At 39.9% G+C, this 23930-nt stretch overlaps 2 protein-coding genes across 6 annotated transcripts in view; one reads left to right on the top strand and one right to left on the bottom strand.

Annotated features, from left to right (window-relative positions):
- Nucleotides 1-8527, bottom strand: part of GRAP2 (GRB2 related adaptor protein 2) — a 60677-nt gene extending 52150 nt beyond the window's left edge. The window contains exons 1-2 of the mRNA XM_032346210.1: nt 8509-8527; nt 8205-8347 (exon numbers count right to left, since the gene is read on the bottom strand). The gene's annotated coding sequence lies outside the window, so the exon portion shown is untranslated. The remainder of the gene's footprint in view (nt 1-8204; nt 8348-8508) is intronic.
- Nucleotides 8528-13997: 5470 nt separating this feature from the next.
- Nucleotides 13998-23930, top strand: part of ENTHD1 (ENTH domain containing 1) — a 106812-nt gene continuing 96879 nt past the window's right edge. For 4 of the 5 annotated variants that reach the window (XR_004286601.1, XR_004286602.1, XM_032346206.1 and 1 more), the window contains exons 1-2: nt 13998-14096; nt 18817-19319. Coding sequence is in view for 3 of the 5 variants with exons in the window: in XM_032346206.1 (XP_032202097.1) it covers nt 18971-19319 (349 nt within the window). In the remaining 2 variants the exon portion in view is untranslated. Of the gene's footprint in view, nt 14097-14284; nt 14645-18816; nt 19320-23930 lie in introns of those variants that run through there. The other variant, XM_032346207.1, reaches the window with a different exon arrangement.

Raw genomic sequence — 23930 nt, forward strand, 5'->3', positions numbered from 1 at the left:
TATTGGTCTAAGAGATAGAAATGTCACAAAATAGGTTTGGCTAAATAAGAAAGCACCATATTATTCATTTTATAAATATAAATGAGATATTACATCGTTCTATTTATCAAAGATCTAAAATTCTTGTAACAATGGATGTTTCTTCTCAAGGGTCCTGCATAGCAGGTTAAAGAATGGCATTGTCCCACTCAAGGACAGAGGAGGGAAGGGAGCCCACTAAGTCATCCACGAGGCTAAGGAAAGAGCACGGAACATAGGAGCAAAGTTCATGCTCTGTCGTTCTCATCAGTGGACAGTATTTCTTCCCACAGTCAATGACCTGACATGGGACTGAGCAAATTATACGCTTCTCTGCAAGAAATTGTTATGGCTCCATTTGATGGCCTGAAGTTCATTTGGAAAATTCACAGACAAAAAGGGCTGAAAACCAGGGCCCCCAATTTCATATCTCTCGCTATTGATCACAAATAAAGATCTGTGGCAACCTTCCCAATTATGGAGGTAGCCAGCCTGTCCCTGCCAATAGTCTTTGGCTCAGACTTGTCCAAAGGCCCAGAATAGTGTGGCTCCTGCCATCTGGGCAGACCTTTGGATCTGGGGTTCTATCTGGCAACTGACATACAAAGCATGAGAATTTTTCTGCCTGTTTTAGCTTCCCGGAGAGACTCAGAGCTAAGCTGGGGCTACCTCATGGATTTTGTGTATTTGGCAGCATATGTTACAGACTATTTTAATAAATCTGAAACAAATGCTAACACAAATTCTCCTAATTTTACTGACCCAAAGATTCCCCAGGTAGCTCCCAAAGTGAAGGGCTCGGTCACGTCCTTTCTTGTTTAGGGTTTTCTGTGCTCAGCGCCTGTAGGCCCTCTTATGAGTCTCCCGGTTTCCAAGCACATTTCAGGGACATTAAAGGAAATAATTCAATAATGAAAAATCGGGATGGAAGGTTTAGGTCCTTCAAGAGGAATAACCTTTATAGAAGGATAAGGTTTATCAGCCCCAAATAAGTCCATCATCTTTATTTATTTCCATATTATACTCTGAACTACCCAAGAGGGATAATAAATAATCGTGGTAGGTCTGTCTGATGCAGAGCACAGAGAGCAAAATCACGGTGACGCAGTCAGCCCTGCAGGAAAATGAAGCAAACAGCAGAATGACACAAAGCAGCCCACAAAAGCACTATTACGTTTATAGCTTCTAAGGGGATTTGGGCATCGCAAAGGAACCGATCACGAATTGGACACCAGCTTTTATGACCTACAGGGAAGGGTAAAAGGTCTTGTCCTCTATTACAGAAAAGGTCATTTCCCTTTATTCTCAGACCCAGTGGGATTAAGTAATTTGCAACAGAACTAAAATGGCTTCAGAGCACCTATGGTCTAACCTCTCACTTGACTGAGAAGGAAACTGAGGCCCAGAGAGGTTACAATGTCTTGTTCAGAGTCACGCAGGAAGTTTCCAGGAAAGCCAGAATTTGGATTTCCAGAAGCTCATCAAGGATTCCTCCTTCTTCAGAATGTAGTGCCCAGACTAGTGTAGCAGAAGGAGCTCTGAGTATCAACTTCACCACCTTGGTCTTAAGTCTTGGAGGACGTTAGCAAAATGACCTTGAAAAATTTACCTAACTTCTTAAGCTTTGGTTTTCCCACACTGCAACACAAGAGGTAAAATATGTAGTGTGTCTACCTCAAAGATCAAATGAGATCGTGTGTTAAAACTCTTTTGAAAGCCTTTACAAGGCTCAGGGTGAAATAACTTCAGATAAAGGAAATTCTTTCTGTTGAGGATACACGGGTAGACTCCACGGGATTCATGGACCACTGGAAATTCTGCATAAAGGTGTGTGTGGATGAGTGCTAGCTAGGCACACTTTTCTTCCTCTGGGGAGTTTCTAGAGCTTTCATCAGCTTCCTAAATGGGTGGCTATGTACTATGGATATCAACATATTTATGATCAACTTAAAAGGTTGATGTATTAAAATATAACTATTTTTGTGTATTGAACGTAGGTCTGAGATTTTCCTGCTAGCTTTACTGATTCAATAATCTGTGTTTTTAGAACATCAATCTATTTGGGGGAGGGGAGCTAATCTAACTTCCCATTTTGCTCCATGAAAGACTAAAAATCTATGGCCTATAGAATGACGAATAGAAATTTCAGATTACAAATCAACCAAGGTTTTTATTTTCCTGCTTGTGTTCTTCCCTAGTAATATTTTTTGGTTATCTAAAAGAGCTTTCTTTAAAGTCATATTTAACAAGAAAACTATCTACTTATTATTTACTGAGTTCCTACTGAGTTCTCAGTACTTTGTTTCCAATATTTACCCATAAAGCACTAGACAAAAGACACAAATCATAAGCCATTTGTAGGCTTCCACATTATGCCCATGGTTCTAGAAGGCTGAGCGGTGTGGAGAAAAACAAATGAAAAAGTATTATTTTGACCAATTGATCAATTAGGCTGCTTTTCATTAAAAAACATAAAAAGGCAGAACCGATTTAGTAATGACTGTGTTCGAAGTGCATAAAAACATTATTAATGTTGGATTTTTTTTTCTCATTTATTTTTAGTTCTGTTTAGAAAATTACACTTGAGAGCTTTCTGTAACAGCATTTAAGGGAGTGGGTAAGACCGCCCTGGAAAGCTTTTGTAATGCTAATAAAGGGGTAGGGTAGGATACCGGTTTGCAAAGCCTTTTCTGTATACAGTTCTATGTTTCCAAAGCAGAGACTGACTTCTGGACTATCTGAAGGTCTGAGATAACCAACCAGGGAAGTCACCTACTTATGAGACTCATCCACTGTCCCACTGAGAAATCCAGGGGGGTCTTTTACAAATCTGACAACGGCTATACTCCTGGGTTTAAGTGGTAAAATCTTAAAGTACAGGAATGTGAAAAATGAGAGGGATTTTTTTTCCTCTCTTGACTATATCAAAATATCATCTCCTGTCCCACGGCCCGGAGGACTCATAATTCCCCTCTTGTATTATTCCTTTGTGTTAGCTTCCTTCCTTTTCCTTCATAGTTCTGTATTTTTCAGGTCCCAGTGATATCTTTTGTTTAAAGTTCCTCATACAGAGCCTTAAGCTATATAAATCTGGTAAGTGCACTCATCTGTGCTTAATGTAGTGCTATCATTCCGATGAATAAAACCTAAAATCTGCTTTGGTTGCAACAGTCCCAGACTTTCAATAACTTAGAGTAACTTAAAACCTGGGTGGTGGTGGCGTGAGGTCCCGTTACTGCTTCCCATTCAGTTCCATTTCTGTCATCTCTCCTCACAGGTTCCTTACAGATTCCAGTCTTCGGAAAGAACATTCTGCAGTCAGACTTCCTGGGTTCAAATCCGGACTCTACCACATACTAATTAAGTGACCTTGTGTCAGTTTCTTACCCTCTCTGCACCTGTGCTTCCTCACTTGCAAAAGAAGGATAACATAGCCCTTACTTCTTTGGGTCTTTATGAAAAGCAAATGAGTTCATACCTATAAAGGAATAGACCCATGCTGGGCAAGCAACACTAACAGACACCATTTTAGGGACTTTACATGTATAAATTACAGTTGCACCTTGAATAAGGTGCGGGTTGGGCCACTGCCCTCCACCCCTACCTCCTGTTCAGTCGAAAATCTGTGTGTGACTTTTGACTGTCCCCAAACTTAACTACCAGTAGACAACTGTGGACCAGAAGCCTTACCAATAACATGAACACTCGATTAACACCACTTTTGCATATTCTGTGTATTGTACACTGTCTTCTTACAATGAAATAAGCTAGAGGGAAGAAAATATTATTAAGGAAATCACAAGGAGGGGCGCCTGGGTGGCTCAGTGGGTTAAGCCTCTGCCTTTGGCTCAGGTCATGATCTCAGGGTCGTGGGATCGAGCCCCGCATCGGGCTCTCTGCTCAGCAGGGAGCCTGCTTCCTCCTCTCTCTCTGCCTGCCTCTCTGCCTACTAGCGATCTCTGTGCGTCAAATAAATAAATAAAAATCTTAAAAAAAAAAGAGAGTCATAAGGAAAGGGGCATCTGGGTGGCTTAGTTGGTTAGATGTCTGCCTTCAGTTCAGGTCATGATCCCAGGGTCCTGGGATAGAGACCCACAGTGGACTCCCTGCTCAGAGGAGAGCCTGCTTCTCCCTCTGACCTTCCCCCTTTCAGGCTTGCTCGCATTCTCTCTCTCAAATAAATAAAAATTTTTAAAGATTTTATTTATTTATTTGATAGACAGAGATCACAAGTAGGCAGAGAGGCAGGCAGAGAGAGAGAGGGGAAGCAGGCTCCCTGCTGAGCAGAGAGCCCGATTCGGGGCTTGATCCCACGACCCTGGGATCATGACCCGAGCCGAAGGCAGAGGCTTTAACCCACTGAGCCACCCAGGTGCCCCTCAAATAAATAAATATTTTTTAAAGAGAAAATCATAAGGAAGATATACTTACAGTACTGCACTGTATTTATAGGAAAAAATCTGAGTGTAGGTGGATGTGCACAAACAAACTCATGTTGTTCAAGGGTCAACTCTATTGAGTCTCTAAAACAATACGATAAGATAGGTACCATTATTACCCTCGTTTTTGTAGCTTAAGAAACTAAGGCACAGAAAGACTAACTTGTCCCATCTGGGCCAGTTAGTAGCTGGAGGACTGGCCTCAAACCCATAGCAAGCACTCAATAAATGTTACTTATTATTGTTGTTAGAATTATTGCCTGAATTTATACACTCAATAATATCTGCTATTGCTGCTCAAAATGATGAATTTGTATGTCTAATCCTTCTTCAAAGTGCATTAAAAATGTATATGATCCCCAGTGGAGCAGTCGATTTTGGCAAGGATTATCACCTAAAGCCATTAGGTGACATTTGTTGGGAAGTAAGATACTACCAGTGTCGAAGCGTCACCCCCTCGGAGAACTTGTTAACTGCAAAAGCGGAAAAAGTACTTTTACAATGAGAGCTCCCCGGAGTGAGAGCACTACCGCGAGCCACGATCAAACCAAGAGTCACAAATAGAGCGACAACCTGGCATTTTGTGCTTCCTGATGAGATGCGATATGGAGCACCTTATAAAAGACATTCAGTCGAAATCTAATCAATGCGAAGGCCAGACGTGGGCATTTATAGGAAATACAGGGGGTAGACGAGCAAATTAAATGACACCATGAGGCAACAACAAATCCAGAACATGGGACATCCTTCAAGATAACTGGCCTAACCCTTTAAAAAATCCAATGACAGGGGTGCCTGGGTGGCTCAGTGGGTTAAGCCTCTGCTTTCGGCTCAGGTCATGATCTCAGGGTCCTGGGATCGAGCCCCACATCGGGCTCTCTGCTCCATGGGGAGCCTGCTTTCCCTCCTTTACTCTCTGCCCGCCTCTCTGCCTACTTGTGATCTCTGTATGTCAAATCAATAAATAAAATCTTTAAAAAATAAAAAAAAAATCCAATGACAATAAAAAGACATAAAGCCCAAATGTAAAAATGTGTTTTTCTTTATAAAAATTAGACCCTACTTTTTTTTCTTTAAAGGTATAGACAGCTTTGGAGGTCAGGTGGTGAAGTTTAGATATGGTCTAAATATTAGATCATGCTAAAGAATCACTGTCTGTCTTCTTAGGTATAATGATATTGTTATGGTTCTGTAGGAGAATGCCCCCATTCTTAGATGTGTACCCAATCATTTAGGAACAAAGTGTCACTTTGTCTGTAACTTACAAGTAGTTCAGAAAGAAATACACAAAGATGGAACAAATATGGCAGAAACATAAAGGTTCATGAACCTAGCAGGTGAGTATAGAGGTATTCATTGTACTAATATTTCAGCTTTTTTTTGTTTGGACATTTTCTTCACTTTCTTCATGAATGTCTTACATCTTCTTTGGAGAGCATATGAAATTTTTATCTTCATGTACTTAGTAATAGTTTCTTTTAGTTCTCTATAATGATTATCTGTGAATACATATCTAAAAAGAAATTTCTAAAAATCACTTACTGAATTTTTACTGGCCCAACCTTACTGAAACCGAATAGCAATGCTGAAGAGTGCTTAGGGCCTAATACAGGGCCTGTTACATAACGAAAGCTCAATAAATGTTTATAAGTGCTTATTTGTTAAATTTATTTTGTTCCTGAGAATTTTAAGATCCCAGGAAAAAAAGAAAGGAAAGAAGAAAGAACGAACGAACACATGAGGCTGTGTTCTTCCTTTCCAGATCAATACACGCTTTAGCAAATCTTGAGATGGACAAGATGGGAGCCGATCAACTTTATCTTTTGATTCAAATAACAGATCACAAAGATTCTTGACACATTTTGAATTTGTCTTAGGAGAGCATGAAAATAAAGAATCTGGCCCTAGGACTAAACCAGCAGCGACCCGTTACTTATTTAAGAATTCCTGATGGACTCACACTCAATGACACATTTTTGAACAATTGTGGACTTTTTTGGTTCAGGGAAAGAGGCAAGTTCTGCTTAAGTTAAGGCGTGAGTGCCACAAGGCACCAACACCAGTGGGCATTATTCTCTGAGAATCAATAAATATATGGGAATTGGGGATCACTTTCACTCTTCCATGAAGGCATCTTCCAGATGGCTTCAGGTAGTAAGTGAGATATATTTTGTATAAAAGTAGAAAGAAAATGATAAAGATTCAAAGAAATATTTAATAACGATACAATTTTGCATTTTCATAGTGTCTTTTTCCTAAGGCACTTCATATATCTATATGAGCTCATTTATTCTCATAGTATCCCTGTGAAGTAGAAAATAAACAATTGAAATAAAAGAATAAAAGAGATTTTCATCAGGGTGTAAGATGCGGAAGATACTCGAATATCATGTTAGCAATAGGGATATTACTCAGATCGATATTGAGCAAATCAATAGCATCCCTCCCCTCTGCTTCAGTAAAGTCATTAAAAAAAAATAAAACCTATTACAATTTAAGGGAAAAAAGCTTACAGTTTCCTCTATGGAAGACACTCCAAGTCCAGTCTAAAAAGATAGTTTTATTCAATGATACAGGCCTTCTCTCTTTACAGAAAAACAAATCAAAAGGAGTACAAATCATGATTTTTAAAACTTGAAATTTAAATGCCCTTTGATGGTTCTGTATTTACACAGTGCTATTTAATAGTGGATGCTTTTGTAAAGAGGTTTGCCTTAAAATTATATTACAAACATGAAGTTTTATAAATAATACTGGGTTGTTCAAGCAGTATCTACTTATACTAAATGTTCCTTCTGAAACAAAAAATAAGAAAGAAAAAAGGGAGACCCCACTAAGGAACTTAGCAGTCTATGATAAATGCAGCTGTATAGAACAAAAGATACTTCAGCCTGAGATTTCCTACGCTCAGATGACATAACATGAGCACATGCAATCTTTTTCATCAGATTTTTAGATCCTAAACATTTCCCTCTTAATTTATCTGGGGATGAGTATTTTCAGTAATGCACAGGCTAAGTTACGTACACCTTATTAACCAGGCCTCATTCCAGTCATATAAACACAGTATATTTAAGCTAGTGGAGTCCTTGGTGGTATCCTCAACCCTCATATTCAAGAGTGTTTGGGGCAAAGAGCACAAAGGAGGAGCTGTCTTCAGACTCAACTCCTGAACTGGACACCATCTTGGGGATATGGCGCTAATTATTAATAAAGAGACAAAAATAAACAATACTCTCTCAAAATCTATTTCAACAGAAACTTCTCTTTTTGTAAAGAAGTTCAAAGTGGTGTTCTTTGTAAAGGTAAATTCTAAGAGAATTTCTAAGAAAGTAGAGATGTAAGCAATCCTGGCCCCCCAGTGCCAATATTCATTCATTGTTGCCCAGACCTTCATCCCCACCCTCTGGGTTTCAAGGCTGACTATGGAGAGGTGGGATTTTACCTCTGTAATGGGTCTAAAGTCTCCCCCTGGGATGGCTCAGAAGCCAATTAGTGGAGAATTTTGTGTGCTGTGCTGGGTAAGGAACAAGTTCCTTTGCTGGAAGTCGAATCCCATCCCCACAAGCATTGTTACAGCAAAAGATTTAAAGACCTTCGCGGATGGACCAACATATGAGTAGCAATATTTCAAGAACCCATGGGATTCATTTTAATTAGATTTGACTCATAAAGAACATTCTGCAAATTATAAAACCGTTCAAGATCTCTATAGAGTATATGGCCCGATGTTGTCTAATGACATACCTTTTGAAGAGATCGAGTCTATATCTTGGCTTTGACACTGAGTTAATAGTATCTTCTCTTCCAAAAAGGAAGACAAAGTCAAACATCAAAATTACTGCATTTCAGAGTACAGATCCACGTTGTGCTGTCTTCCAAGGACCACACTAAAACAGAGTACAAGTTTGCAGATCCATTAATAGTGCCTCCTCCTGCCTTACTTCTTACTCCCTCCTCCAAACTGCCCCCAGCCAGCCCTGCAGTCTGTAGGCAAACCACACAGGAACTAGCAGAAACAGGGCTTCAGAGAGTTGGGTGTGAGCCTTACATTATGTGGTTTTGTTTTCTTGCTGCCAGAGTTGAACTAAAATGCAGGAGGTTCTCTGAAGCACTTTTGCTTCTATATGCTTGGTTTCAATTTTAACAATTTCCCTCTGAACGATTCTGTTCACATAGGAAAATTTCAAATCCTGGAGACGATTCATCAATAGGCTGCTGCTCTGAAGGAAAACTCTCATTTTCTCCCAGTACATCCAAGATTCCAGAGAAAAATTTAGGACTTCTTCAAGGAACTTATTTAATACCACCCTGGGATCACGCACAGAGTAAAATCCCAGAGAAGATGCTTTCTTAGTGTACTCAGCCCATATTACTCTTAGTCCATAACATGACTCTTAACAAAAAACAAAAGAAGAAAATCTCTGAACCAGGATGATTTCTAACCCCAGGTTTGCCAGTCAGGCAAGAGCGGGGACTGGTTCCTTAGATCTTGGGGACTTTCCTTTCTTCTGAGTTGGTCGAGCTAAAGGATTTCCGGGATTTAAAGATTTTTCACTGACCTAAGATTTTTGTCATTGCCAACCTCCTTAGTTCTTACCTTCAAATTTGTGAGAGCCCTCCTTCCCTTTAGGGTCCCATGCCAAGTGTAACTTGCGAAGGCCTTTTCCTCTCTTTGCTCTTACTAGAAATGGATTGCCAACGATGTATCTTTTGCACGACATAAGCGACACTGCCACCTGCTAAGTGGTTCCAGTAAGAATTTAAGCCCAAAAGAAAGGGAAATACTGTCTCATGAGATAGATGTTCCCAGCATTAATTCCTTGAAGGCTAAGAAGGAAGGTATCATAGAAGACTCAGTTTGGAGTTCTAAAATGTAAACTTATTCTATATGGTGAGATGATATCTTTTCTTTCTTTCTTTCTTTTAGATCTTTTCACCCCTTTAATACCTAAATCTTGTTCAAAATTTCCTTTGGGGGGGTGGATTTCTCCTTGGTAATAACTGCTCAACACTTTCATTGAAATAGAAAAGAATAATGTGGTTTGAAATCATCAGAGTACTTTGGTCACGGTAGGGGCTCAATATTTATTGAATGAGTTAAAGGAAAGAATTTGCTATTCTTAACTCCTTAATATAGAATTTTCTTTCTGTTAATGTAATTTTGTTCAATTTTCTTAAACCTGAGTTGTGTCTGAACAAGTTCCTCACTATTTCCACATGCTATAAAGATAGAATTTTAAAGGCAACAGCATGTCCCTGACTTTACAACAATAAACATCTTAATGTGGGCCTCAGTGTTCTTCAGTCTTCATGATCTAAGGGCATTCCTGGACCCAATATCATGATACCCAGCAGCTTCATAGCTAGTTGTCAGACACTGAAATCATCTAGCCATGGAGCAAATCCCAAGTCAGTGGTATTGAAGTGGTTGATCAGCGAGGTCCGAAATGCTCACAGCTGGAGAGTGTGAAGAAAGGAGAAAACATAAACAGTGTTCTAGAGCAAGAATCGTAGAGTTCTCAGCTTGCACCCTAATGAGGAAGCTACTTTTCCACAGGGTACTATCCCCCTAGGGAGCAGAATAGAACCCCTACCCTTTCAAGTGTGGGGCAGAAATGCAATACAGGAAAATCTCAAAGAGAAGTTATTTCGGCAGCAAGTAATGATCTACAGACGTGTTACAGAGCATACGGAGAGGGCAGCGAGGCCACTCTAGTGGTTTATTTCACGGATGCTTTGTCATTGAACAAGTGCAGAGGCAGAACCTAAGAATAGACTCTAATATGAGAATGCCATTAGTTCAGTCCTCACAGTCACGGGACACTCAGAAAATATCAGCAAAATTGCGAGGATTCAAGAATCTGTGAAAAGTGGACTTACTCATACTAGAGACTTTTCTTTTATTTTTTTATTTATTCTTGAGAATTTTCTTCTAAAACCATACTCATTTGCAATTTTTCAGCAATTCTATTTGAGGGGTCATTGCTAATATCAGAACCTCTTGTACATAATTATGTTTAATTTACCTTTATGGTAATGTGTACTTTTCATTCAATAGAACAGATTCAGACATTCTTGTTTCATTCATTCATTCAGTAAATACTGTTTGAATACCTAGTCTGTTAGGCCTGTCCTAAGGGGCTGGGAATAGAACAGTGAACAAAATATAGTCCTTGCCCTCCTGGATCTTATCTTCTGGAAGAGAGGGAAATAATTACGTATGTCAGATAGTTGTGCTACTACAGAGAATCATAAAATGAGGAAAGAGTTAGAGAAAGTGTAGCCCAGGTGGAGGGTGGCAATTTTATTGGGAAATCAAAGGACATTTGAGCTAAGTCCAGAACAAAGTGAGGCAGCCAGCTTGATGGCTCTCTGGGGAAAGAGTAGGGAGGTATAGGGGCCAGCAAGTACAAAGCCTTATGGTGGAAGTAAGCTTGATGCAATGAGTAAGGGGGGGGGGGCGTCATGATGGAGGTCAGAGAGGGAGGAGAGCCTGGAACACATAGGGCCTTGTTGGCCATGGCAAGGTCTTCAATTTCATTGAGTTAAGATGAGAGTCAATGGAAGATTCTGAACATGGTCTAATTTGGGTTTAGGTTTTAGAAAGCTCTCATTACTGTATTGAGATTAAATTGTAAGGGAGCAAGGGTAGAGGCAGGGAGACATTAGAAGGCTACTGCAGTAGTCCTGCCAAGAGAAGGCATACCTTCGGACAGGTGGTGGAAAGTGGAGGTGGTGGGAAATGACTACATTCTGAATATATGGGGTGACCAGAGAGTCTAGAAGCATAAATATTATTATTTTTTCATGAATTAGAATGTGGGATCAATAAACCATTTATCACCTACCAACTGCATTGGTGGCCACCCCGCGTTAAAGGTGAGCTGATTATATGATGTGAAGTCTGAGAGCCAAAGAGTGGCACCAACGATGACTACAAAGCTCATGGCCTGAGAAATCAGAAGCAAGGATGTGTCCTTACTGAGACAGAGGAACAAGCTTGAAAGATCAGAAGCTTGGTTTGCGGCGTATTAAGTTTGAGATTTCTATGAGCCATACCACTGGGGATGTCAAGATAGAGATGAGTCTGGAGGTCAGGAGAGTTTAGGGCTAGAGATAAAAACTTGAGAGCTGTTGAGAGAAAAGGTTATTTAAAGTAATGAAACTGGATGAAACCACCCAGGGAATGAATACTGATAGAGAACAGACCCCTTCAAAGTAGAGAGGTCAGAGAAATGGAAGAAACCAGCCAAGGAGATGAGAAGGAGCAATGGTTTCCTGGAAACCAAGTGAAGAAAACTCTGTTCACTTTAATCAAACTCTGAGTTCACGGGAAAAAAAAAAAAACACACCAAGTTATTAGTATAAAACCATGCCTGTATTTAGAGAGTGCAACTAAATTATGGTGCCCCCAAATGGAAGAAAGCAGAGAAGAAAGACCTTTCACATGTTACTTTAACGAAGTTAATTCCACTAGGTAGGTAACACTTTACAGTTTTGCTGAGCCTAGTCAACATCCTTTCAGAAACACCCAAAGGTTCATTCTAAAAGGAGGAAATGAATGGGTTTAAAAAGGAAAAAAATGGATCTCCAATGTTTTAAAAATGTAACAGGTTATGATTTGTGACTGAGAATGTCAACGGAGGGGAGCCTGGATGGCTCAGTTGGTGGAACGTGCAGCTCTTGATCTTGGAGTTGTGAGTTTGAGCCCCACATTGGACGTAGAGAGTACTTAAAAATAAAATACTTAAAAAAAAAAAAAAGAACATTGGTGGAGTTCAAGATTAGGAACCAAAAATAGTCCTTAGGGTAGAGGAAAGGGCACGGAACTGGACACTGCAAATTTGGGTCAAGTTCTAGCTAAATCGCTTGCTAGTTGAATGTTTCTGAGCAATTCATGTAACCTATTTGTTCCTTCAAACTCAGCCCAAGTTCACCTCTTCCAGGAAGACTTCTCTAATTATGTAGATTTAGGCAAATCCTCTTTTTACTCCCAAAGTATTATTATAATTGCTAATTTATTTTTGTCTTTTTAATTAGACTATTACTTCTTTGTATTCCCATAGCTCAGCATAGTGCCTGGCACTTAGCAGGTGCTCAATAATGTAGAATGAATGCATGTTCCCCCAAATCAGCTTCCTCATTTGTAAAATGGAATAATTATACCTACTTTTCAGAGTTCCTTTGAAATTTACATAAGCTATGACTCAAAAAAATCTTTATAAATTATAACTCACTATATAAACAAAATACTTGTTGTTTGTCCTTCACTATTTTATAGAATAACACCTTAGCGTGGCATTCAAGGTCCTGAACAATCTGTTTCCAGGCCACCCTTTTTAGTTTCCCTCTGGCTACCATGCCCACTACACTATATGATAGTCAGTTAGGTAGTATTTCAAACACACCAACTTCTTTCATATCTTCCACCATTTTATATCATAATTACCTAACTACACGTCAGTATTGATCATGATATCTATTATAATAATTATTATGATTGAAGTCGTAGGAGCTAAAAACAAATGTTACTTTCATCCACGAAGAGTTTTTCTATTGTCTAAGTCTTTTCCCTCCACCCTGGTGGAATAGTGACATAGTCCACACAGCCAGCCACGTGCTTTTAAAACATGGGTTTGATTATATTTATAATGCCTACCAGATAAAGTCACCTAGCAGCATGGACAAGGTGTTTCATGATCTGAATTTCCTCTGCCACTTCCTCTCCCTCTGCTGTTCCACTAATAGCTTTTGAGACAGCCATAGTAACTACAGTACTTGTAGTTTTACCAAGATAATAGGCTCTCTCAGCTTTCAAGCCTTTACACATGATGTGTCCTTAGCCTTTAATGGCCTCCTCCACTTTGTCTATGCAGTGAACTCCCTGTCATTCTTTAAGACACAGATGTAAAGTCTTCTCTGAAACCTGCCCTTAAATACTCCTTGGCAGAATTAGATGCTCTCTCCTCTCTTATTACAAGATACATATCTTGTCACAGTCTTCCGTGACGGTGCCTGTCACCTCCACTAGCCTGTAAACTCATGCTTTATCTCTGGGTCCTTACAGCTCGGTGGGATGCTTGGGACAGAGGGGGTGCTCACTGAAGATCAGTTAAATATTTCAACAACGTTCAACAACGACCCATCAGGGGTACGCGAGGCCCTCCCTGGAGACACTCCATCACTGCCCATCACACACACACTACTCTTTTCGGCCCTAGCAAACGACCATTACCTTCTTTGTCGTCTGAGGTGGAGATCAGCGGCGGGCACCGTCTCGTCAAAATACATTAGTAACACAAACTGTAAAATTTTTCTTTGAAAGGAGCTTGAGGGCAGCATCACAGCCCCAGCGACTGTTAAACGAAGACACGTGCCTTCATTGCTCTTGATATCCGCCCCTCCCCACAAAAGAACCTCGGTCATTTTAACTCCTCGCGTCCCCCTCGCTAGATGCCCTAGGAGTCGGACACCTGACCCCAGAGAGGCCGGAAGTGAGGGCCCGGAAGTGAGGAAGCGGAAGTGGGGAGGGCGTGGGCGCTTGGGCCCGGCTGCAGAAGGCGATCAGCCTAGGAACGAGGGGCTTGAATTTGAGCGGGAAAAGTTCGCGACGCTGTGGCAGGACTTTCCCCTCAGGTAGTAGATTCCTGTTTGGGGGCTTCAGACGGGCGTGGAAGGGTGGGGTCTCCGCCTCTTGTCTCAGGCGGTGGCGTCGCTGACTCCGTGTGGGCACCAAGGTCACTACGGCCTGCGTGAGGGAAGGTCCCCATTGTGTGACGCCATTGTGTCACACTCCCTCCTTCTAGAAGCTTCTGTGTGGCCCAGGCTTCCGCTCCAAGTAAACTCTGTGCTTTCTGAGGGGAGTCCATAGTCGGGCTCATCTGTGTGGCTCTGGACCTGGCATGGAGCCTGCCTTGTACACGGTGGTCGTTCTGAAGAAATGGAGACCAAGGAGACGCTGTCTGCAGGAAGTTGATTCTCTGAGTCTTCACCCTTCATGTTCAAAATTCTTTCTCAAGCATCTCATTTCTTCCTCTCAGCTGTTCTTTCTATGGGGTGATTATTCTTTATGGTGCAGGTGAGGGAGCTGAGGCTCAGTGAAGTCGTTGAGCCTGAATTAGGAAAGGGCAGAGCAGGACCTCAAGTCCATGCCTTTGGAATCCTAATTAAAGTAATGAGATGAGGTAGGTGAATGCCTAGGCGTAAGCACATTATGAGCATTCGAAAGAGAGTAGCCCTTTATTCCAGAGGATGGGGATTGTGTCTTGTGTACCTGTTTTTCCTTTTTGTAGAATGGAGTCTGCCACATGGTGAACTCTAGAGAACTAATAGTGGAATGAATTAATGAACACACGGGAGGGCTCCAAAAAGTTGAATTCTCTGCCTCTTGCAGTAATCTTCCCATCCAAACAGTAACACCTCCTAATGCCATGGTATTCTCTATAATCATTCTCCCACAACAATCTTGGCCAGAGCTTATTTTCTCCTGAGTAAACCTAAGTCTACAGGCAGAAACTGTACAAAGAGGAAAGCTGCTCTCTACCCCTAAATGCATCTTTCCAGATGCCTCACACTCAGCCTCTTAGATGCCGCTATTATTGTCCTAGGTCTTTGGGTAAAGTCAGTTCAGCTCCTCAGTTCCTTATTTCAATTCTGATATCCAAAGAATTTTGAAGACCAGTTTTCCCCCCAACTCATTTGGCAGCAAGACCTGAATTGAAATGAGGCATTTTGTCTTTATTTGTTCCAGATATTTATAAGCTTTTGCTGTGGTCACGTTAATGTGTTTGCTTGTTCAGAGCGGCCCCACACCTTACTGTGGGTATCACGTAACATGATACAGACACGGTGTGACCCTTCAAAAGTCTGAAAAAAAACCTTGAGTTTGAATTCCACAATGCCATTTGATAACTTAAATGATTTCCTGTTACAGTTAAAGCTGGGGGGAAGAAACGGCCTTTGCCAAAACATGGAAATAAGTCTGAAAAGGAAACCAAGAGACTTTTTCTACCTCATCATGTGTTTATTTGGGAATTATTTAAGGGAGAATTAAATTATTTAAGGGAGAATTATTTAAGCTCCTTAATCAAACACTGGTGTTTTTTTTTTTTTTAAAGATTTTATTTATTTATTTGTCAGAGAGAGAGCGAGCGCAAGCGAGCACAGGCAGACAGAGTGGCAGGCAGAGTCAGAGGGAGAAGCAGGCTCCCTGCGGAGCAAGGAGCCCGATGTGGGACTCGATCCCAGGATGCTGGGATCATGACCTGAGCCGAAGGCAGCTGCTTAACCAACTGAGCCACCCAGGCGTCCCTCAAACACTGGTTTTTGAGTGTCGGAATCATGTTTTAAATTGCTTATATCATACATAAAGGCATACAAACGGTAGATACTCAAGAAATATTTGTTGATTGAACTGAAAATATTTAAACTCTAGAATTTTACTTGACAACTACAAGGTTGGAATATAATTTTAAAATGTCATGGTTTTGATCCAAAGCTGTTGAATCAATGCAAGTTTATCCCAAGCAGAATCTGTCAGTCATTTGGGCGTTCACTCAGCACCTGTTTCTTGAGTACCTACCATGTTCTAGGTACCTATTAAGCAATAGGATTATACTGCTTTGTAAATAAGATGGTCATGGTCCCTGCTGTCATGGAGTTTTTGGTTTGGTGGTGAAGAAAGCAAATAACAAATACACAGGTACAGATCATGGTACGTGCCATGAAGAAAATAAATCAGGTGCAGAAAGAACGTATTGGGAAGATCTGAGTAGCTAATGTGCTTACTGAAGGCCTCTCAGAGTAGGAGACCCAGACTGGCAACATGGAATATCTTAACTTGCCTCCGTTTCTAAATATTCTATGGATTTGGGTAGCCAGACAACCAAGATTCAGGTGTGAAAATTACCCTCTTGGGCACCACTTTTGTCTTAGATGTCCCATCACTGTAATTACAATCTCAAGTTTCTAGTGGTATGAGAAAACTGAACATTTGCATGTAGTCAGGTGTCTAAAACACAGAAGACTAACGTATAATTTACCACTAACACCAACTGAACTCCTTGTTAATCTGAAAAGATAACAATAGTGGAATGTGTCTTACATATTCTATGGTCATGTCACAAAGCACTATGCATTAGTAAATGGTATTAATTCACTCAGCCAGACTTTTTGCTTTGTGGGTTTTTTTTTTTTTTAAATGGTTGGGAATTTAAACTAAAATGGGAATTTTAAATGGTTGGGAATTTAATTTTTTTTAATGGTTGGGTATTTAATTTCAGTATGATACTACGCACATCCATTTTAAACTACTCTATTGGATTGAAGCCTATTATTGGATAATTTCCTGGGGCAGAAGTTTCATTTAAGAAAACATTTTTAAAATGCAAGATAGAGAATATAGGAAAACCTAAAAATTAGAATTTTTGTCTCTCCAAAATATAGTATTGCCAAAAAAGAAAAAGACAATAGTGTTTTAATGACTGTTGCTCAATTCCAGCAGGTAAAGATTCTAACAGATTTTTTTTTTAATAGACTTGTGAGGAAACAGATCAATATTTGTTTCTCTAAGCCAATGTCACAGTGCGTCTCTGCATCGCGTGAGCTTGCTGAAAGGGAAAAAAGGACAGTAGAGAAAGAAAACACTCACGACTGAAAATCTTAATGGCTTATTGAAACACATTACAAGTCTGGTTTTCACTGCAGGAATGAGTCAGATAAAAATGTCTGTGTTTGAAATGCAAACAAAAGAGAAAATCAAAATTGTGAAAACACACAACTTCCCTTTTTTTTCCTAGGGTTGACGATAGTCTCTTTCTGAGAAATGTTAATTAAACTGACACATTTTCCATCTTACTTATTTGAGGATGTGTTATACTTTTACCAAAAAAAAAAAAGGTTAATTACCCTTTCTCTTATTTTTTGGAAAAAAAAAAAGATAGCTCATATAGTTTGCTTCTGAAAATTTGTCTTCTTAAATACATACACAGTAATTAATCAGACCCGAGCTAGGAGCTGTGAAGGTCAAGGCAGAGAAACAAAACTGAAAACAAGACAAATTTGTTATGATTTTAATGTCTTTCTTTTCTGTGCATGCGGTTTCTCTAGTAAAATCTGATTATAGATCATCAAGGTTTCATTGGGTCTGGATGCTTGGCAGGGCTTGAAATCAATTTAGTATACTATCTTGGTGACCATCAGGGGTGAATCACCAGGGAGATTGCAAACTAACTAACCCACCTTAATGCGAAACAGCGAAAAAGAAGGTAGGGAATGGTTTCATGTGAACTGTGAATTGATCACTCATAAGCTTCATTTAAGGTTTGGCTGCTGCAGACCTCCTTAGGTTTTAATGTATTTTGTATCAACCTAAATGGGCCTCTCTTTGTGTGTACTTGTTTTGGAATGTGACAGATACATGCTGATCACTCCAGTTTTTAGGGAAATTTTTATCCGATTTGAATCATACTACTGACATCATTTACTCCTAAACGCACAGTTCCTTTTCTAAGGCCCAGTAAAGTAAGTAATTTATCCTTTTCCTTGAACCTTATTAACCTTACCAGTACTAAAATACTCATCGAGGGTACCATGAGTTAGATGTGGGGTTCCCTGTGGTGCAAGTACTTGTGTTAATAGTTGACAACCCTCTCTACTTCCAGGTTAACAAGAAAGCAGAACGTATTTAGATCCGATTCTAGTGACCTGTAGTTCTAAGAAGAATACAGCCATAGGGTCACATGGTGATCCCAACTCAGTTGTTACCATCCTAATTATCTTTAGGACATACAATTTTTTAAAAAAGGATTTTATTTATTTATTTGACATACAGAGATCACAAGTAGGCAGAGAGGCAGGCAGAGAGAGAGGAGGAAGCAGGCTCCCTGCAGAGCAGAGCTCTATCCCAGGACCCTGAGACCATGACCTGAGCAGAAGGCAGACGCTTTAACCCACTGAGCCACCCAGGCACCCCAAGACATACCATTTTTATACATAACGACAAATCTTAAGCAGGGAATGTCAGACTACAAGTCCCATTTTCTTTTCCTAACTTGCCCACTGTCCTATAATGTTTTAAAATTGTCTTATTCCTGGCCAAAGAGGCCGAATGCTATCTTCTGCAGAAATTTTTAGGACTAGAAAGACCCTGTATATTTCTTTAAGTAATATAGACCAATCCCTTATGAGAGATTTTCCCATATTGATGCTAGGAAAATTTAGATGGTGCCTCAATTCTGGCTGATGTAAGTGAGGGGCTGATTTCTAAGTAAACCTAGATTTTTCAGACTGACTTGGTCTTTTATAGACATTTCAAAAAGCATTTAATGTACATATTTTTTTGTGCTTTGCTTTGCAGGAAATTGATGTCTCATCAAAATGGAGATTAATCATTTGTATTTGGGAGCAGCAGAACTGGGGACCAATTACCTCTCAAGAGTTTTATAAACCAATTGTCATAACTCCTATTCCATTGCTCTCACCCCCATCTCACCTTCAAACTTGTCTTACCTATGGCATTCAGGAGGCAAGTGAAGAACTTCGTGAAAAATTACTCAGATGCTGAAATAAAAGTCAGAGAAGCAACTTCTAATGACCCTTGGGGTCCTTCTAGTTCTCTAATGTTAGATATCAGTGACCTGACTTTCAATACAATTTCTCTGTCAGAGATCATGAATATGCTATGGCAGAGACTCAATGATCATGGGAAGAACTGGCGCCATGTATATAAATCCCTTACGCTGATGGATTATCTCATCAAGAACGGATCAAAGAAAGTTATTCAGCATTGCAGAGAGGGGTTCTGTAACCTTCAAACACTAAAAGATTTTCAACACATTGATGAAGCTGGAAAAGACCAAGGTAAAAGAAATGCATGCAGCGCGCCAAGAAAGAGTAGAGGTTTGGCAGGGGATCATTTTAAACCAGGAGCTGGGGCAAAGTTCTGAAAATTTTAGCCACCTTTCTTCTGGGACAGTTATAGCTTCCCTTTGTGTTGACCCTTGAGGGTCTTGGAGAACAGTTGTTTGTTTGTTTTTTCTTCCTCCAAAAGATGTGTAAAACTAACACACCTAGCTCCCTGATAAAATGATACCTAATAGAAAATGAACAAAGTGAATAAAACAGGAGGCATGGCATCTTGGTATAATAATGTCACTATAATTCATAATTATAATTAGACTGGAATTCAGTCATAAATGTAAGGAAGCGTTTCCAAAGACGACAGAATCTTCAAAGACGATCTAGATGAAAGTACTTATATGAATTCAAAAATTTAGGTCATAATTTTGCCGGGGGTGGAGGAGGGGGTGAACGAGGGGGAGGGCCTGTGGAGTACTGAACTGAGATGGTTTGATAGTGTCTGGGATTACGATGCTGAAAGAATCAGCACTTCCTCCTCGTCTGATGTAAAATTAAAATTTGTGCTTAAAGTGAATCGTCTTAGGAATCATGAGAAGAGGATAAAATTCAGTGTAGTCTTTGTGTTAAGTATACATTTTTAGAATAGACTTTTTGAAGAACAGTTTTGGGTTTATAGAAAAGTTACGCAGAAAGAGGAGAGTTCCCACGTACCCTTCCCTATCCCTTCCCTGTTGTTTCTCCTATTCACGTCTTGCATTACTGGGTGCATTTGTTACAGTTGACAAATCAGTGTTAATACATTAACTGAAGTCCTCTGTTTACCTTAAGGTTCACCCTTTGTGTTTTCCAGTTCTGTGGGTTTTGAAAAATGCTTGTCATGTATGTCCCATTCCAGTATCAAGCAGAATGGTGTCGCTACTCTGAGAATGTCCTGTGCTCCACCTCTTGGTTCTTTCTCCTCTGCCTGGAACCCTTGGCAACCATGCATCTTTTTGTTGTACTTATCGTTTTGCTTTTTCCAGAATATCGTCTAGTTGGAATCATACAGTCTGTAGCTTTTTCTGACTCGTTTCTTTCCTTGACAGTATGCATTTAAGAGTCTCCTATATCCTTTTTATAGCCCCAGATTTCCTTTCTTTTTTTTTTCTTCCTGTTTTAAAAATCAGCCTTTAGAGTGATACAATTCAACATGCCACACAGTTTGCCCATTTAGAGTATAGATCCTGTGGCTTTAGGTGTATTATTAATTTTTTAAAATTGCGATAAGATGTAAATAACAACATTTTTCATTTTAAGTGTGCAGTGCAGTGACATTGGTTCCATTCACAATGTTGCATAACCATCACCACCATCTACTTCCAAAACTTATCACCGTAGACAAACTCCATAACCATTAAGCAGTGACTCTCCTGCTAACCTCTCATCTTTCTTTTTCTGTACTTTTGCTTATTCTGGGTACACTCACATAAGTGGAATCATATAGTATTTGCCCTATTCTGTCTGGCTTATTTCACACACCATAATGTCCTCTAGTTCATCTGTACTGTGGGATGTATCAAAACGTCATTCCTTTTATAGCTGCATAACATTCCATTGTATAAACATACCGCGTTTTGTTTATCTGTTCATCAGTTGGTGGGTTCTTGGGTTGTTATTGCTGCAATTAATGAAATCATCCAAGTGTCAGTTTGAGTCTCTGCTTTCAACTCATTTGGGTGTATACTTAAGAGTGGAATTGCTGGATCAAATGACAGTTCTATGTTTAGTTTTTTGAGGAACCAATAACCTGTTTTCCTTAGAGGCTGCACCATTTTACATTCTTTTTTTTTTTTTTAATATTTTATTTATTTATTTGACAGACAGAGATCACAAGTATTCGCAGAGGCAGGCAGAGAGAGAGAGAGGAGGAAGCAGTCTTCCTGCCGAGCAGAGAGCCTGATGCGGGGCTCGATCCCAGGACCTTGGGATCATGACCTAAGCTGAAGGCAGACACTTAACTGGCTGAGCCACCCAGACGCCCCCCATTTTACATTCTTAAGAATGATGTAAAAAGGTTCCTGTTTTTCCACATCCTTGTCAACACTTATTATTGTCCATCTTTTTGACTATAGCCATTCTACTGAATGTGAAAAGTAGTATCTCATTGTGGTTTCAATACACATTTCCCTAAAGACTAATGATGTTGAACATCTTTATATGCCCTTATTGGCCATTTATAGATCTTCTTTGGAGAACTGTCTGTAGGAATCTTTTGCCCATTTTTAACTTTTTTTTTTTTTTTAATTGTTGAGTTTTAAGAGTTCTTTATATATTCTGGATACAAGACCCCTACCAGAGGGTGGTTTGTAAATATCTTCTCCCATTCTATAGGTTGTCTTTTTATTTTCTTATTAAATTTTGATGAAGTTCAATTTATCAGTTTTTCCTTTGGTGCTTATGTTTTCAGTGTCATATGTAAGAAATCATTGCCTAATCTAAGGTCATGAAGATTCATACCTGTGTTTTTTTTCTAAGAGTTTTATAGTTTTGGCTTTTCCATTTACATCTTGGATCCATTTTGAGTTAATTTTCGTGTATAGTGTGAGGTAGAGGTCCAGCCTCATTCTTATGTGGGTATCCAGTTGTCCCACTACCACTTTCTGAAAAGATTACTTTTTTTTCCTCATTGAATTATATTGGCAGCCTTATGAAAATCATCTGACCATAGATGTAAGGGTTCATTTCTGTGCTATGATCTCTGCGTCCTTCCTTAGGCCATGCTACACCATTTTTTAAAAAAGATTATTTATTTATTTGACAGAGAGAGAGAGATCACTAGTAGGCCGGGGGGGGGGCATGGGTGGGTAGCAGGTTCCCTGCTGAGCCGACAGCCCGATGTGGGGCTCAATCCCAGGACCCTGAGATCATGACCTGAGCCGAAGGCAGAGGCTTAACCCACTAAGCAACCCAGGTGCCCCATGCCACACAATTTTGATTACTGTAGCTTTGTAGTAAACTTTGAAATAAACTTGAGTCCTCCAGCTTTATTCTTTTTCAATATTGTTGTAGGTCCTGTTGTAAGTTCTGGGTCCCATGCATTTCCAATTCAAGTTTAGCATTAGCTTGTCAATTTCTGTAAAAAAAGCAACTCGAAATTTGATCGAGATTGCATTGAATCTATAGATCAATTTTGAGAATATTGCCATCTTAACAACATCAGTTCCTCCCATCCAAGAACACAAGATGTTCTTTTTTTTGTTTGGGGCCTCCTTTCATTTTTTTCATATATGCTTTGTAGTTTTCAGTACATAAGTCTTAATGTTTCTTTTGGTAAATTTATTTGCAAGTATTTCATTCTCTCTCTTTTTTTAAGATTTTATTTATTTATTTGACAGAGATCACAAGTAGGCAGAGAGGCAGGCAGAGGAGGGTAGGGGGAAGCAGGCTCATCACTGAGCAGAGAGCCCAATGCAGGGCCCGATCCCAGGACCCTGAGATCATGACCTGAGCTGAAGTCAGAGGCTTAACCCACTGAGCCACTCAAGCACCCCTGGAATTGTTTTCTTAATTCCATTTTCAGATTATTCATTGCTAATGTATAGAAATACAACTGACCAAGTTATTTTTGTGTATTGGTCTTGTGTCCTGCTATTTTCTGAACTCGTTTATTAGCTATAATAGTTATTACTTTTTTAAGATTCTTTAGGATTTCCTACATGAAAGATCATGTCATCTGCAAATAGAAATAGTTTTACATTTCCTTTCCAATCTGGGCGCCTTTTATTTCTTTTCTTTTCTTTTTTTTTTTTTTTTAAAGATTTTATTTATTTATTTGACAGAGAGAAATTACAAGTACACTGAGAGGCACGCAGAGAGAGAGAGAAGGAAGCAGGCTCCCTGCCGAGCAGAGAGCCCGATGCGGGACTCGATCCCAGGACCCTGAGATCATGACCCGAGCCGAAGGCAGCGGCTTAACCCACTGAGCCACCCAGGCGCCCCTATTTCTTTTCTTTTTGCTTAATTTCCCTGGCTAAAACCTCCTGTACAATGTTGAGTAGAAGTGGTGAGAGCAGATATCCTTGTCTTGTTCCTGATCTTAAAGGAAGCTTTTGGTCTTTTACCATTAAGTAGGATGTTGGGTGTAGGTTTTCACAGATGCTTTTTATCATAAGGTTGTATGAGTTCTATGCCTAGTTTGTCGAGTGTTTTTACGGGGAAAGGCTGTTTACTTTTGTCCAGTGCTTTTTTGGCATCTGTTGAGGTGATTATGTGTTTTCTCCCTTTACTCTATTAATCTGGTGTATTACATTGATTGATTTCCATGTAGGCACCAGGCTTGCATCCCTAGCATAAATCCCACTTGGTTATGATGTGCATCCTCTTTATTTTTGAACTGTTTACTTAAGGTCAGGTTTGAGGTTTAAAGATTTTTATTAATTTTTTTAGAGAGAGAATGCGTGAGAGAGAGCACAACCAGGGGGAGGGGCAGAGGGAGAGGCAGAGAATCTCTAGTGGACTCCACATTGAGTGTGGAGGCCAACACAGGGCTTGATGTCATGACCCTGAGACCATGACCTGAGCTGAAATCAAGAGTCAGGTGCTTAACCAACTGAGCCACCCAGATTTGAGGTT

The sequence above is a fragment of the Mustela erminea genome, chromosome 6 (assembly GCF_009829155.1).
Source record: "Mustela erminea isolate mMusErm1 chromosome 6, mMusErm1.Pri, whole genome shotgun sequence".
Classification (NCBI taxonomy): domain Eukaryota; kingdom Metazoa; phylum Chordata; class Mammalia; order Carnivora; family Mustelidae; genus Mustela; species Mustela erminea.